The sequence below is a fragment of the Pinus tabuliformis genome, chromosome 6 (genome assembly GCF_031772625.1).
Source record: "Pinus tabuliformis cultivar Carrire ecotype Pingquan chromosome 6, CPIR1, whole genome shotgun sequence".
NCBI lineage: Eukaryota > Viridiplantae > Streptophyta > Pinopsida > Pinales > Pinaceae > Pinus > Pinus tabuliformis.
Window position 1 is genome coordinate 645604250 of NC_142292.1, and position 17002 is coordinate 645621251.

At 37.0% G+C, this 17002-nt stretch overlaps 1 protein-coding gene across 2 annotated transcripts in view; it reads right to left on the reverse strand.

The window, feature by feature from the left end:
- Window positions 1–17002, reverse strand: part of OEP37 (chloroplast outer envelope protein 37) — a 133936-nt gene that overhangs the window by 28397 nt on the left and 88537 nt on the right. For both annotated transcript variants that reach the window (XM_089419952.1, XM_089419962.1), the window contains one exon: window positions 13332–13421. In XM_089419952.1, the coding sequence (XP_089276078.1) occupies window positions 13332–13421 (90 nt within the window). The remainder of the gene's footprint in view (window positions 1–13331; window positions 13422–17002) is intronic.

Below are 17002 nucleotides of genomic sequence, written 5' to 3' on the forward strand. Positions count from 1 at the left end.
TGTTTTATTGCTTACTGGACTAGTTAGGTGTGAGAAATCAGCTGCTTTGTATGCCTGTGCAAAGGAACACGGTTTTGATGTGAATGAGGGATTGGAAACTACAATTGATGTTATACTTATAAACGGCGTGCTTCATGAAGGAGATCAAATTGTGGTGTGTGGAATGCAAGGTCCCATTGTGACAACTATTCGTGTTTATTTGACTCCTCATCCAATGAAGGAGGTTCGAATAAAGGGATCTTACCAACATTGCAAGGAGTTGAAGGTTGCACAGGTAATGAAGATTACTGCACAGGGGCCCTAAGCATGCTATAACAGGAACTCAGTCACATGTTGTAGGACCCGAGGATGATTTGGAAGATCTCAAGGATGAAGCAATGCAAGATATGAAAAATGTAATGTCTCAAATTGACAATATTGGCGAGGAAGTTCGTGTGCAAGCTTCAACTCTGGGATCTTTGGAAGCTTTACGTGAGTTTCTAAAGAGTCTAGCTATAAACATCCCTATCAGTGGGATCAATATTGGCCTTGAGAATAAAAAAAATATCATGCGGTCTAGTGTGATGCTGTTAGAATCAACCATCCGCTATAATCTGCCCGTTTCTCTCCCCTGTTGTCACATTCCCTTGTCATCACTTGTGATTTTTGTTGTAGTTCCCCTGTCTTTCGGCCACCAACATTGTGCACTGCCATTTATGCCCCGCACCGGAAGCCGACAGCGTTCTATGTAGTCTTCGACGATCATGGCGGCAACGACGGAGTGATATATATTAAGGAAAATTTGTTCAATTTCATACTTGACGACATCAATTTTTCCAATGGAGGACTTCAGAAGGCCGTGAAAAATACAGTCCTTAACACTGACAAGGCACTTGTGGAGCCCGAGAGCTGTGTCGACGAGAGCTCTGGGACGACAGCCCTGGTCGCCATGGTGTCCAAGAAGTATCTACTAGTCGCCAATGCCAATGACTATCGGGCCGCATTGGGAAAAAGGTGGGGAACCGCCGTTAAACTGTCGAGTGATCACAAGCCGACTTCGAGCTCCGAGAGGACACGGATCGAATCCCTGGGGGGTTTCGTGGAGGACGGATATCTGAACGGGGAGCTGGGGGTGCCTCAAAGGGGATCAAAAGGTTGTGTGTTCAAATCCTCTGACCGTCGAGCCGGAGCATAAGGCGAGGAGGACGAGTTCCTCATAATCGCCTCCGACGGGCTCTGGGATGTCGTGAGCAGCGAGTCGGCTGTCGGGATTGCGAGGAGAGAACTGATGTCGAACAATGATCCCGAGAGTTGCTGTAAAGTGCTGACCACCGAAGCTCTCAGCAAGCATTCGGTTGATAACCTTACGGTGGTGGTCGTCTGCTTTTCCCCCAGACTAACCACTGGTGTGGCGTCGATTCATACACCAGTTCAATAGCCCATATAAAGTTACGTTATAAATTATTTAATTTAAAATAATAATAATATTATTATTACTAATTAAATAAATTATATATATATATATATAAAAAATAAAAAATAAAAAATTAATAATAATAATAATAAAATCCAAGGGAATATCACTAACACGCTATACATGTCGAGACGATTGACGAAGTGTATATATATATATATATATATATATATATATATATATATATATATATATAGATGACAAACACAAGATGAAGTAAATTGTTAGCAACATAGCTTTGGGGACAAAGCTTTTGAAGGAACGGGCAATTTTACCAACATAAAATTGTATAAAATAAAATAAACATAAATCAATAAATAATGAATAATCAAAATAATGATTGTTTAAATAATCATTAGTTAACTGAAAAGGCATGTCTTTTATGGAAAGGACACCTGCCTAGGTATATAAGCAGGGCCTCATTGTAACATTCGATCATCCTTGTACATTTTTATATATATCAATAAATTATTACAAATACATTTTGTGTATTTTTACATTAAAGTCAACAAGCTATAAGTTTTGTTGCTTCACTATACTAGATGACTTTCTTTTTCTCATAAGTACTACTTATGCTTCTAATGAAGTTACAAAGAGCTACACCCTTCTATAGGTTACAGCGATAGACTTCTATTTCAGCTATCTTTCATGCTTCTTTATGATGATGTCACGAGCTCTTGCTTTCAATCATATGCTTCTATGATGTCATCTCCTAACATGATGCATCCTATCATGCTTCTAATGATTCCTACCATGATAGTTATACTTTACAACAAAAAACTTGAAACAGAAACTTGAAAAGAACTAGGTGAGGAAGACTATCCCAATCATAGTAGATATCTTTTACTTCCTCCTTGGATTTCTTCTTTTCAAGTTCTTCCACTTCTTCAGTGATATGGGCTTCTTCCCCGCCTCTTTTGTTGTTGTCCTTCTTGAGATTTGGACAAGAAGAGACTATTGAAGTTTGTTGGATCATATTGGAAGGATGACTTGGTAGAGGAGGAAGGTATTTTGGTCAGGTCTAAGGTCTTGGTCTATCTCAATATGATTAGTGAAAGAGTTTGACTAGGTTTTCCCCTCGAGAGGGTTTTAGCCCTAACTGAGTGTCTACATCTCATGTCATTGATCTTCATGTTTTTGTTTTGATGATTGCTTGATGAAACTAAGATAAAAGAAGAACATAAATAGAAGATAATAAAACTACAAGAATATCACAAGTGATTATCAACATAAGAAAATATATCTACCTTTCCAATTTTATAACAAAGAGCAGGCCTTGGAGAGCCAAGGTGATTCAATGTCTACATCAACTACTGCTATCAAAGATCTTCTTCAGATTTGGGTGAACTTCTTCATTCTCTCATTGTACTTTGATTCTCTGCTAAACAATTAATTTCTAATAGAAGAGGAATCTAATTGGGTTTTACCCTTATGGGTTTTGCCCTGGTCATTGACCTAACTTCTCTGTGTCTCATTGATTTTTTAGTTGTCTTCTATTGTGCATATGGTTTATATGGTTTATGTTCTATCTACAATTACTTATACTGCAGCATAAAGAATTTTTGGATTTAAGTGATTGTAACAACATGGAACATATGATTTTTAACATCCGCCTAGTGGGATATACTTCCGAAGAGATACTTTCATTATCCAAATAGATGTCACCTTTGTTGCATGCAGGTTGAAACAAATATTCATCTAAAACTTGAACACTCCTACTCTAAAGGAGTCTAGCAAAAAAATTCAAAGTTTAATTGGGGCTTTCTTTGTGTGAGATGGAGCTTCAATTAATGAGGCTCTGCTTTCTTAAACAAACACAACACCCAAAATAATATAAGGCTCTCCATCTCACCATTGCTTGGGGCTTTTGGATTGATCAGACTCACTCCATTATTTAGAATCATCATACTTTACCTTAACAAATAACCATTCAAAGCCCCACCATCTTAGATACCTACCCATAGGTCGAGTACAAGCTTCCTCAAAATCCACAATTGTATTTTCAAATTCAACATGATCACCCTTCAAATTTCTTTAATGGGGTAACCCAAGGTGATTCTTCCATGGGAGGGGATAGTGGGTCATTTTCTTTTCTGACACCCTCTATATTTCCTTTTCAACAAGGTTGAGAACAACTACAGATACCTTCGTTGAAATGATAACATTAAATATCCTCCTACTATTCCTTACTAGGGAAAGGTAGATATCTCAGCGTCATGTTTATGGTGACTCAAAATTGGTTATAAATTGGATGAATGAGACTTTTGACTTCAAAACTAAATGTTTCATCCCCTCTTCCAAAACATAAATCTCACCAAACAGTGTACTCATCTCACTTTTGACCATATGTTCAAGGAAATGAACCAAAAAGCGAACTGCCTCTCCAAAGTTGGATTGGTATTGGGACTTAATCATCTGGAAAATCCAAGGGAATGCCCACAGTGCTACATCATAATATATTCGCGAGCCCTAGTTCCAGTTAGTTTCAACTTTCACTACTGGCAATTCTTTAAAGTTTTCTTGTTGAGCACTATGTTGCATAATTTTGGACAATTTGATGAATTTTAGACATACAGACTCTCTACAGACCATGCATTTTTGTTTTCTACTGTCAAATAGCATAGGTTTTAGTTGATGTTCCTCTCATGATATTTTGCCTATGCTTTCTTTATGGCTCTCTTATATAAATATGGCATGCACTCTTACTCATCAGTGGACTTGTTGGAATTTCTAATTCTAACTGTTAGAAATCCTTCTTCTGCTTTCTGATTTATTTCTTCCTACTTGTTCTGTTAATTAACAAGTTATTTACCATGTAAATACTGAAAATAAATACAAGTACAGTCTCAACACATACAGATCATCAACTGAAGGAAAAAAAACAAGCACAAAAGTGACACCATTATTTTTGCACTAATGTCCCCCAGAAAAACCCAATGCGGGAAAATCGGTGCAGTTATGAGGGTTTTATTATTAAGCAATTCAGAATCCAATCTGGGTGCCAGAAATGGCTCACCTAACAGAGAATGCCCTCGGCAGTAGTACCTCTGAGTCGAAGACAGATATCAGCCCCAATATGCCCCAAGAAATCTCCCAGGATCAACATCTAGGGTCTGTGTCAGCCTCTCTGGCCCAACGTCAGCCCAACTAGCCCAACGTCAGCGTTTGGAGGCTCTGCGTCAACCTATGGAGCCTCTATGTCTCCCACGCTGGCTCTTTCTGGCACTGCGCAGCGCCTGGCTGCCTCTGCGTGGCATCTAGCTACCTCTGTGTAGCCTCTAGCTGCCTCTGCGTCAACCCTCTATCGACTTCTGCGCTGAAGCTCCCAGTACCCTCTCTACCTCTGTATTCACTGCCCCTCAGCGACAACTCAAATCATTCCTTCGATTTCTTCAGTAAGCCTTGCCCCAAAAAATCGAATTCTTAATCAACTCGGTGTGTTCTCCAAGTGACCCTCAAGCCTCCTCTTATACTTTTCTCGTTGACAATTCAACGGCCGAGATTAAGTCCCTAATCAACGGCTAAGATTAGATTTGGCTTGATCCATGACTTTTGCACCATTCTAACTCAGTTTTATATTAATTCACATTAATATTTTATTTTCCCTAAGTTTAGACTTAGGACTCCATTAAAAATATTAGTTATTTTAATATCTCCCAAACTGGTTAGATTCTGCCCAAACCATTTTGGGTATTGGAGATCTCATGTGCTTTAGCCTCTCCACCAATTTTCGTGGCTAGAGCACATCCAATGCTACCCCAAATCAACAGGACTGTCACGGGATTTTTTTTGCTAGCTCTGAATGCTCACAGCATCTACAAATGTAATTTTCTTTATACTATAATAAAATTACGGGATTTTTATATTTGGAAAGAATAATAATATAACTTAAAGTTTATTATATATTATATTTACATATAATATGCATTCATATTTTAAGTTTTCCTATCAAGGTGGTTTTAAATTTAACTTTGATTTTTAATATATACTATTGTCACTCCCAACCTATCGTTTCCTTAATTATATTAATAAACCTCTATCACTCTAGAACATACCTTCTGCTACAAATGACCCATTGGATATCTAAGGGAACAATATGTTATTTAACAAAGATGATATGTCATGCCTTCTCAATCTAGCCTTTGATCACCATTACGGGAAGATGCAACTCTTGTGATGCCTTCCATTTGTGGCACCTATTCAGCGTAAGGGAGAGTCATGAAATTAGGCATATAATCTTCAATTTGGCCATGGTTGACATTATTTGTGATTTGATGATAAGCTCTAGATTTTCTATGTAGGCTTAATACCCCTCTTGAGGAAAGCACCCTATCTCTCAAGTTGTGTACAAATACACAACTCTTATTTGTATTTTTACATTTGTGATCATTCATTCATTTGTATACAAGTGATTTGGCCTAACGGCACAATAAAGCATTTTGTATTCTTATTCTTGTTTTAATCTAACTTATGCTTGGGTTACTTCTCTGAGCTCTCTCTAGTGCCCTTGTTGCTAGTAGGATTTATTTCTCTGTATAGGGTTGCACCATAGTATTCAAAACCGGTTGGGTCATACCGGTAACTGATCAAACTAGTTGGTTCCCTAGCTGCCCTAGTCAAACCAGTCAATAAACCTGATTAGTTGTCTTGGAGGCCTAGGGTTTACTTCAAACTAGCCATAAACCAATTTGTTTGTGACAAAACCAATTGGTTTTTCCATAAACCAGTAGGTTACATCATAAAGAAACCACTTCATTACCACCACGGTCGTGTACCCCATGCGGAGCAATATTGGGCATGCATGAGCGGTTTCAAGGAAACTAGAGGTTGTTTACCTCCAAAAACAGCGCCTCCAAGCCTTTAAAAGCATGCCCCCCCTCTCATTTGCCTCATACATCTCATTTGGAGTTTTTGTGAGCTTGGACAGTGTTGAGTTTTTATTGGAATAGAGGAATAGCAATGAGTTTGGGTTTTGTTTGTCATCTAGGAGCTACTTTGGAGTTGTCTAGTGGAGTTGACATCTTCAAGAGAAGGCTAAGGCAACTAGTTTGCATTTCCAGGTAAGGATTTTCACTTGAAAAAATCCATATTTCATTGTTGTCCATTTATTTAATATTTATTTGTGTTGTTACAAACTTCAATTGTTAGATTTCAAGTCAAATTTCAACCTGTTTGTAAGCTAAATTTGCCCTTTTTTTCCAGATTTATCTTAGGTTTTCCATTTTACTTGGCTACAATTTTTTTTAAATTTGCAGATTTATTTCCTTTGTAGCTTTCAAATATTTCATTAGCCAATAACCACCATGCCTCCAAAAGCCAAGGACACTGCATGGGCTCATTGTGATATGATTGATGGAAAAATGATCTGCGAATATTGCCAAAAATATGTTGGAGAAGGGGGTATTTTCAAGTTGAAACCTAAGTCACCGCATTCATGTTCTTGTTCAAATTCGATGACTTTGAAGTTCGAATAAAGTTTGACACTAAAAAAATTGGCAATAGAGTACAGCGTTAAGTTCAACATATTATAAATTTTAATATATATATATTAGAAATTTTGGTTCTTTTTGATACATATTTTGGTCAATTTTGTTCCAAGTCTAACAATAATTCACTGGAATTGGAAGTTTGAATTAAGTGATTTTCACAATGCAAATGTCTCACAATTTGTAAGAATACTAAATCCATTTATATATTCAAAAACTCATTTTAAATAATATGAAAACATGTATCATCAAAATTAAATTTCAATTTAAAAGACAAAAAAAATCTAAATTCTAAACTACACCATTTCTTATTTAAAAAAATATAATTTATAAATTATTATAAATTATAAATTTATATAAAAGCATTAAAAATCATGAATATTTAATATAAAAGTGAGTGTTTGTTTTCAACTCTCTGATTATACTTCTTATTCCTAAAATTTTAATAATAAGTAGCGCCCAATCAACAAATTTGACTCTTCTATCCTAACATAACTTCTTTAAAATTATTGGCTTTGAATCAAATAAATTTATTAATCCAACATTTTTAGATTTCGTGGCATCCCTTGAAACTTGCTAAAATTACAAAATCAGCTAAAATTACACCCTCCACCAATACTACCTGAGGCTTGTCAATGTGCAGTTGTGCCTATGGGCCAAGAGTTTGTTATTGCCTCATGTTACATCGATATCGTTTTAGAAATCTGCCTAAACGCTAGGAGATATAGCTATGCAAAATCGTTAGAATGCAGGGGTCGAGAGTGGAGTGTGGGCAAGCAGCATTAGTCGAGAGTGCTCAGTCGAGTGTTAACGCGTGCGGCAAGAGTCAAGAGTGAAGTGATAGGCTATAGCGTGTAAATTTAGCCTTTAGGGTTTTAATTTTTAATTTTTTTAATTATCAACCGCCAAGATAATCCTAACATGAAGTTGGATTTAATCAAATTTAAGGCGATTCTTTTAATTTTATTTGTGTTCGTGTTTGGGTTCAAGTTCACCTTAATGTTCAGCGAAGTGAAATGAATAAATTCGGCATGCATTTAAGTTCGGCAAACTTCAAACCTGGAGGATTTTGTTCATCAAACACAGTGACTTAGGTTGGAACAACACTTAGATGAGATAAGAGGCCAAGTAAAGACATGTAAAGCACCGAAATAAGTGATAGGCAATATTAGGGCAAAATACCTTATGAATTTTGAGATGTTTGAGGTGAATAAGGCTAGGGATAAGGCTATACAAGAATAAATTGCAAGGAAGAAGGAAATTTTACAAGCCATGAGCGTTGGTCAGTATGAATATTTTGAGATTCAAGACTCCTCTTCTATCCCTTCCGCCAATGACCACTTCCACTATGTTCCTCTTGCTCTTGGGTCTTATAATTAAGGCCAACAATCTAATGGAAATGACAGGTTGAACATCAAGAGTTATTCCTCAACTTCCCTCGCCAATGCCTCTGCTAATGCCACTTCCTCCCACTTCCTCCCAACCAAGACGAACACAACCCACTTTGGATAACCATTGGAAAAAACAATGCAAAGAAGTTGTGTTTCAATACATTCCTAGATGGTGGTATGATGCAGATCAATGTTGCAAACATCGCGATTTAATTGCAATGTTTTCAAAAAATCGCGATTTTTTGAATCAACCGACGTAATCACCTGATTTTATAAAGTTTTTGTTTCGAAAAAATCGCTGAAAAAAATCACAATTTTTACCAAAAAATCGTGATTCGAGCGGAAGAAATCGTGGGCCTTCGGGACAGCGTGTTTTATAAGCGATTTGATGAGTTTCATTTCTCATTTTTAGCAGATAGTGGACTTGTTTGAGAGCTGAGGAGGAGAGGAAGGCGTCTACTAGGGCAGAGGAGGAGAGAAATGGAAAATTTTAGCATCCCAAACAAGAGAACTTTGTGTTTGGACCAAATTTCTTCAGCAAACCATGGTTTCTAGGTATGGGCACCAAATTTGGCCATTTTATTTTGGTTTTTTCTTGTTTTTGTTTGGGTTTCTATAACCCATTGATTATCAATGATTTTTTATGGTGTGTTTTTTTCATTTTTGTTGCATAGAGTGGAGAGGATTCATTTTCGTCAAAAATGCAAAAACTTGATTGTTAGATTTATTAGTTTAATTTTTCTTGTGCTCTATTTTTTTGCATCATTTTTTATTGGGTTTGAATGTGCATTTCTTCTATTATTGTTGGATTGAGTTGAGGTTTTTTTTTCAAAAATTCAATGTGTTGTGTCATGTATGTAATTTATTTTTTTTTAACTTGCAACTCTTATTGTGCCATAGGTTCAACTTCAAACTTCATCTTACATTAAAACTCAAGAGTTCAACCAAGTTACAAACATGCCAAGGAAATTGGACCCTCCATGGGAATTTGGTGAACCCAATGGAGGGTTTGATAGATCAAACTTGTCTTGCAAGTTGTGTGGGCATCATATGACGGGGGGTTTATAGATTGAAGTATCACCTTGCAAAAATCCCTGGATATGAGGTAGGGCCTTACAAAAATACAAATCCGGAAATCATCCGAAGAGACCTCAAATCATTGGAAGAATTAGAGCAAGTCAAAGTGTCCAAAGCAGATCTGAAGAGTCAACTAGCAGGGAGAGTGTTAGGAGATGAATATGAAAGTGGTGTTGGTTCTACTTCAGCATCAATGTCTACAACCAACCCTGTTGCTACATCATCATTTTTTTCCTAGAACCACGGCTGGTTCACAACAATCTATCACTTCAATGCTTAAAAAAAAGGAGAAAGAACAAGCTGACAAGTTGTTGGGCAAGTTTCTCCTTTGGAGTGATATTCCTTTCAGCGTAAGGAATAATCCATTTTTCAGCGTTGCCAGGATATAATCCGATATTTTCCAGCGCTATTGTTGATATCTATTGCAATTCGTATGGCCCAGGGTACAAAATCCCTTCTTATGATGACTTTAGAGGTCGCATTCTTCAAGATGAAAAGGTTGACTGCACCAAAAGATTGGAAGAGTTTAGAGCATCATGGGCACAAACAAGATGTACAGTGATGTCAGATGGTTGCACTAATCAAAAGGGGAGAACGCTTATAAACTTCTTGGTTAATTGTCCCAAGGGGACAATGTTTATGAAATCTGTTGATGCATCTTCACATATCAAAGATGCAAAATTATTATGTGATTCGCTGGATGTGTTTATTTTGAAGGTGGGTGCAGAACATGTTGTCCAAGTCATAACAGACAATGCTGCAAATTAAGTTGTTGCTGGCAAGATGCTTATGGAGAGGCATCCTACTTTATTTTGGACACCTTGTGCTGCACATTGTATTGATTTGATGTTGGAGGACATAGGAAAAATTTTCTTTGTCAAAGATATTGTTGACTCATCAAAAAGCATTACAAAATTTATATATAATCATGCATTTGTGCTTATCTTGATGAGAAAATTCACCAACAACAAGGAGTTGGTGCGCCCTACCATTACACGGTTTGCCACCAGTTTCATATCTCTTCAATCCCTCTTGAATTCTATGTGGGATGTGAAGAGAATGTTTCTTTCAAATGAGTGGTGTGCTTTGACATTTAGCCGCAAACCAGAGGGAGAGGCCATATGCAAATTAGTTTCATACCAAGAAGACTTCTGGGCGGGAGTGCAGGAGGTGTGCAGTGTTACTGAACCTTTGGTAAAGGTTCTTCGATTAGTTGATGGTGACAAGCCCGCAATGGATTATTTGTATAAGGCCATGGACAGGGCCAAAGAATCCATTCGGGCCTACTATGATGATAAGGGAGATGAGGGGTTTCAGAAACAACTCCTCCTATGGGAAGTGATTGATGAACGATGGAACAACACACTCCATCGTCCCATTCATGCTGCAGGGATCTACCTGAACCCCGCATTTTCTTACCCATGTGGGTTCTTATTTGATGCTAAGATCATCGATGAATTCTTAACCTGTGTTCAGAGGATGGTGCGATCTCTAGCAAAACGTGCAAAAATCTCCAAAGAAATAGAGATATACAAGATGGCAGGTGGCACATTTAGCTTTGAGATGGCTGTGGTTGATAGGAAGACTAAAATGTCAGGTATTCTTTAGTTTGTTTCAAATTTCATTGTCTCTTCAAGTTCATAACTTCATACTTTGCTTCAACTTTCAAATTTCATTTTTTTCTTTGTGTTTATCTTATTTGTAATTTTGTTGTAGATGCATGGTGAACTCGTTATGGTGCCAGAGTACCCCATCTGCAAAAGCTTGCCATTCGAATCCTCAGCCAAACATGTAGCTCCTCAAGATGCAAACGCAACTGGAGTGTATTTGAAAAAATACACAACAAGGAGCGCAACAGGTTAAACCTAAAACTTAAAATATTCCAAGTTTCCAATTAATTTTTTGAATTTATTAAATAATATTTTTTTATAATTATTATTTTATGATCTTTGTACAAGCTGGAGTCCTAGCGACTTAATGACATGGTCTACGTCTACTACAATCTTCGATTGTGGATGAGGCAACTTGAGAGGATACCTGATATGGAGGCCATCTTATTGGATGGGATTGACACCACTGCGGCATGGAGGGTTGAGGCTGAGAGGCCTCTCATTGAGTCTATCGATGATTGGTTAGAGCGGGAGGTAGTGGAAGGCGTAGAGGGGGGGGAGGAGGAGGAACAGGAGGAGGAGGTGACACCACCTACCCAGGCTACCCCTGCCACCAGTAGAGGATGTGCTCTACCTCCTGTAGCTCTTAGTTCTTCAGCTTCTAGAACACAGCAGAGTCCACTGCCAACTCCATCGGCATCTACATCTAGAGGGAAAGGAAAAGTTGTTGCATTTTCTCGCAAGAGGGGCAGAGGAAATTAGTGTTATTAGTTATTTGGTTCATTTCATTGTATATGACACTATGACTCATGATATGAGATACATTATTATTTTTTTTTTGATATTTTGAGGCTGAGTTGGGACTCAGAAGTCAGGACTTACTATTCAGGACATGATTCACTATTATGTGTGATGTAGTACTAAAAATGATATTACACATCTTATATATTAGTTCTTTTATCATATTTATGTGTCAATATATTTATTTTATGTTGTAGATGCTTTAGATATTAAAAATTTGAAAAAAAATGAATATTTTGTATTTTCCAATCTTTTTCCCGATTTTTTCCCCTCACCGATTTAATCCCGATCACGATTTTCGCAACATTGATGCAGATATCCCCTTGTAATGTCGCCTGCTCACCTTATTACCAAGCTATGTGGGAGTCGAGACTTTGTTATATCTCCAGAAAAGGGCTTCAAAGGCCCTAAGCCAAATGGTGTTTATGTAGCACCTGTTGATCATCCTATATCTAGTAGTGGTGATGAGTTTGATCATGATGAGAAGTGATCATGTTGATCACTGATATGTAGACTTGTAGCGGGTCAGTGGCCCAATAGCTTGTAGCATTGTTTTTGGACCCTACAGGCCATTCAGAGCCTCATTTATTATGTACTTTGTTGCTGATATGTATGGCACATGGTGTCATTTCGTTCACCTTTACATGGTATATAGATGAGAAAATTTTGTATATTTTGTCTCTATTGGCTTGGAATCATGGTTTTAAATCTTAAAAATAGATTTTTTCACTAAAAACTAATTATTTTATGTATTTTTTAAAGCCTGGTTCATTGAGATCTGACCAGTCCAGTTTTTCCAGTTCCAGTTTAAAAACCGGTTTGATAGGTGGACCGATCCAGTCACCAGTTCCAGTTTTGAATCGATTGCACCTGTATCAGTTTCCCTAGGGTTGTTTATCTCTTTGATCATTGCAGAATTTGAGTTGGTTTTGGTCCCGATCATTTCTCTTCTTAACACGTGAATCTCAACAGTAGTAAGTTTGTCTGAGTTTCGCAGAGATTAACTTAATGTGCCAATTTTTTTACTAAGTTGAGCAAGTCTTGATGGAGCTCGCAATTATAAATTCAAGCAAAATCTCCAGACACTGACCTGTTTTCATGACAAGTAACATGAAATTTGCAACTTTCATAAGTACACACAAGTACTGTTACAGTGAAAACGGCATATAATGTTCCTCACATATAACAGTTTCAGTTGCATTTCCCTAAATCCTATATCTTACTCGATTAAGATTCCAACAATTCCAATTACATCAATAAAGAAGATGGAGGGCAGGAACAAAATTCAAAATGATTTTCCAAAATTATTTGCTCGTTATATCAGCATAACAGACAAAATCCTTTGTATCTTTCGTACAATCCAACAATAGGCAAGGAAATTTTAAGTAGTACAGTTGATATATCAATGTTATTGGACATCCTAAAACTGGTCACTTGAAGAAGGTAAACCCCAAGACATTAAATGCAAGATGATTTTTTGAAAATAAAACAGAAAACTCGTGGTGCAACTTACCACACCAATTCTCGGTACATCACATGATACTTCAACTTTATACCTAGAATCAGCCAAGCTTGTAAGCACTTTTAATTCTCCTTGTTGGGCCTGCAGAAGATACAACTTTTAGGGAAAAAAAATGGAAGTGCTTACATCTGAAAAGCCAAAAAAAAAAAAAAAAAAAAAAAAAAAAAACGAAGAACCAGCGATGCATAATTTTTTCTGTATCTCCATGCATGAACAAAGAAAAGGAAGCAACAACATGAGCTATGTGTATATCATTAAATGAGTGCTAATTTGTAATCCACAACTTGGTGGTCCAAACTTCGAAGTAGCAACTGATGATACTAAATCTCCATAATTCTCTTCGTTGCTACCTATTCGATAGTTGCTGTGTTGATCCTTGCAATGCAAAGACTGTCAAACATGTTTTTTCTAAGTGCAAAATTGACCAAGTTTTCTGGAGAAGGTTGCTTCTGAATATAACACTATTTTTTAAGCTCTCTACATTGAAATAGAATCATTTTGGAAGATATCTAAGATCTGGGGACTGGAACGGAAGTTAAGGTCTTTGGAACACAATAAGGTTGATCAGAATCTACATTTTAATTTTTATCAAAAACAGATATATTGAAGTGCATTTGACAGGAAGATTCACTTTTCCATTTGGATGACATTACAAAATTGAGAATTGCGATTTTCATTAAAGATGTAGACTCTCCTCATATTGGGACTAAGGCAGTTATATTGACACTCCTTTGCCTATGTAGTGAGGCTTGGTCTGTGACTCTGTATATCATTGTTAGAAGACTCGGACTTGGCACTAAGTAAGAGTCCCAAATCATTAACTCATTACAAACTATGCAAACAACTGCTGAGTAATTGAAAAATATGCATAAATTCATACAATTACTTTAAAAAACAAAGATGAAGTCCAATTCTACTTTCATTTTTAAAGTAACACCTGATCAACGATTTTAAAAGAACTAGGCAATAAATCAGCAGACTGAAATCTTTAGCAAAGATTGAACAATTATTAATTTCGCAATATTGAAGGGATTTTTTCAGACAAGAAATCAATTGCTTCAATTTAGAACTGACTTGCTGATTAATCACTGATTTCTGCACACTGTTCTGTACAATAGCAGCCTGGCTCATTGATATGCACAGTTAACTTTGGATTTATTTCTTCCTGTGCAGTAAGGCCATAATCAATGCATTTTCAATAAAAATCTAAATGTAATTTAATGTTAATTTTGCTGCTCAGGGACAAATTCCCTCCATTGGGAAGCCTTCCTCATCCAGAGAAGCCCCTACTAGCCCTTGCAAGAATTTAATTTGGCCAAGGAAAAATATTATTTTTAATGTATAAACCCACATGTCCACAAAAGTACAAGTTGGCCTGGGCAAGCTAATTCGACCTCCAAAGACTCATAAATACACCTTATGTCACAGATATTTGGAGAATCATCACAAATCACATTCTTCTTCATTTGGTTAGACTTGATCTGAAATTGCAGGGGTCCGAGCTCACATGTCCGAAGAGGAGAGAGACATTTATGTGCTGCACTGACTTTTTCTGTTTTGGCATCTTTGACCAGCATTGACTTAAGGAGATTTTGACTTGTTTTGACTTGATTTGGATCTGTTCTTGGAGGCCAAATTCAGGAGAGAAGGCTGAACTTTTCTGGATTATTTGAACACAGTTGACCACAGACTTTGACCTCAGTTCACCACGGGTTTTATCTCTCCTTTCAGTGTTTTTTTATTGTTTTGACTGAACTTTGAACAGCAAAGAAGACTGCATCTTTTGAATGTTGACCGAATGTTGACCAAGCTGTTTTTGGAGGCACTTTGACCATGGACTGCTGACTGGTTAGGGCATCTTTGACGGCTGTTCACTGCTGCTGACTTTGACCAGAAATCAATGAATTTGACTTGGACCAGATTTGACTATATTGCTCTTTTTTTATTGGATATTGCATAGTGGATTTGATTGATCAAGGCTTTGAACCTTTGACCCATTGTTGATGTACTTGGACATTGTATCTCTCTGCTGAACATTTCATGACAATCTACTAGAAAAAGAATTTGGAAAGGGTTTCCCCCTTGTGGGGTTTTTCCTTGGCCTTTCACCAAATCTTGTGTCTCTCTTGTTCTTGTTCTTAGTTGTCTTCTATTGTGCATTTATTGGATATTGCATAGTGGATTTGATTGGTCAAGGCTTTGAACCTTTGACCCATTGTTGATGTACTTGGACATTGTATCTTTCTGCTGAACGTTTGATGACAATCTAATAGAAGAAGAATTTGCAAAGGGTTTCCCCCTTGAGGGGTTTTCCTTGGCCTTTCACCAAATCTTGTGTCTCTCTTGTTCTTGTTCTTGGTTGTCTTCTATTGTGCATTTGGATTACTGTTCTATGTACAATTGCTTACTGTCATTGGAAGATTGAATTTATTGGATAAAGTGATTGCTAATTGAAGGAGAATTGTTGTAAGTGATTGTGCTAAGCATAGAACACTGGAAAATTAACATCTTAAACTCATTTTGCACCAGAAAAAGCATTATCACTATTCTAATTTTATAGCCATCAAGGCATCCTTGTGTTTTCCTGTATTGCCAATAACTGTGTCAGATATTACTACTTAATCATCTCAACAATCTTACTCCACAGTAAAAAAAGAAATCAATAAAAGAGGACAGGTGAGTTAATCAAGTAAATCAAACAACCATCTCTTAATCATGAATTTTACCTGAGAATATAGGTCGATAAGACAAGATAATTTTATCAATGACGACAAGATAGGCTAGTGGGATTTTAAAGCAGAAAATAAAAGCAATGAAATATAGTAGAAAGAAAAAAGCCATCTCTTGTAGAAATAAAAGAGAGAACAATCACAAAATCAAGAGAGCCTGAAGAAAAACAGTGACATCTTATTCAATTTGTAGCCTAGTTATATTATATGCGCATGATCAACAGAAATGGTAGCATTACACAATATGTACAATGCCTCCGCTACAAATGATAAATTGAAACGGAGGCTCCAATTATACCTGTTACCCACCATTTTGTGGGTGATATCCCTAGGAGAAAAAATTTCTCCAAGATAGTCCTCATCCGGCAGCCAGCAACCCCTTATAGCCACCAACTAGCTCGTTGTGCCACTTCTCCGCCACTTGAGCCAGCCATGTGGTCCCTCACCCATCTGTCATCATCATATGTTTGAAGGTGGGCCTCCCGAACCTAAATGTATGCCTTGTCATTTGCTAATTGAGTATTGTAGTTTGCTTATCATGGACAATTCTAAGCATGGATTAATGGGTGGCAAAAAGAATGGGCTAAGTCTATGCTCTTGTCCCCTAGACCCCTTTTTGGATATTAACCTTGGATTCTAGTCATGTGGGATTTCTTTTACTGACTATTTGGCTTTAGGGATGGTACTTCACAGGAAAACCTGATTTTGGTTGTGTGGTCCCACTCCCTCATCCGCATATATTACCCTTTTCCCACTCATTATTACCCATAGTTTTAAAAACCAGACCCGGTGCCGGAGCGGTCCACCTAATAAACCGAGTGTCAAACGAATACTGGTCAGATCTTAATGAATTGGTTTTTAAAAAAATACATTAAACAATTAATTTTTAATGAAAAAACTATTTTTAAGAATTAGAACCATGATTCCAAGCCA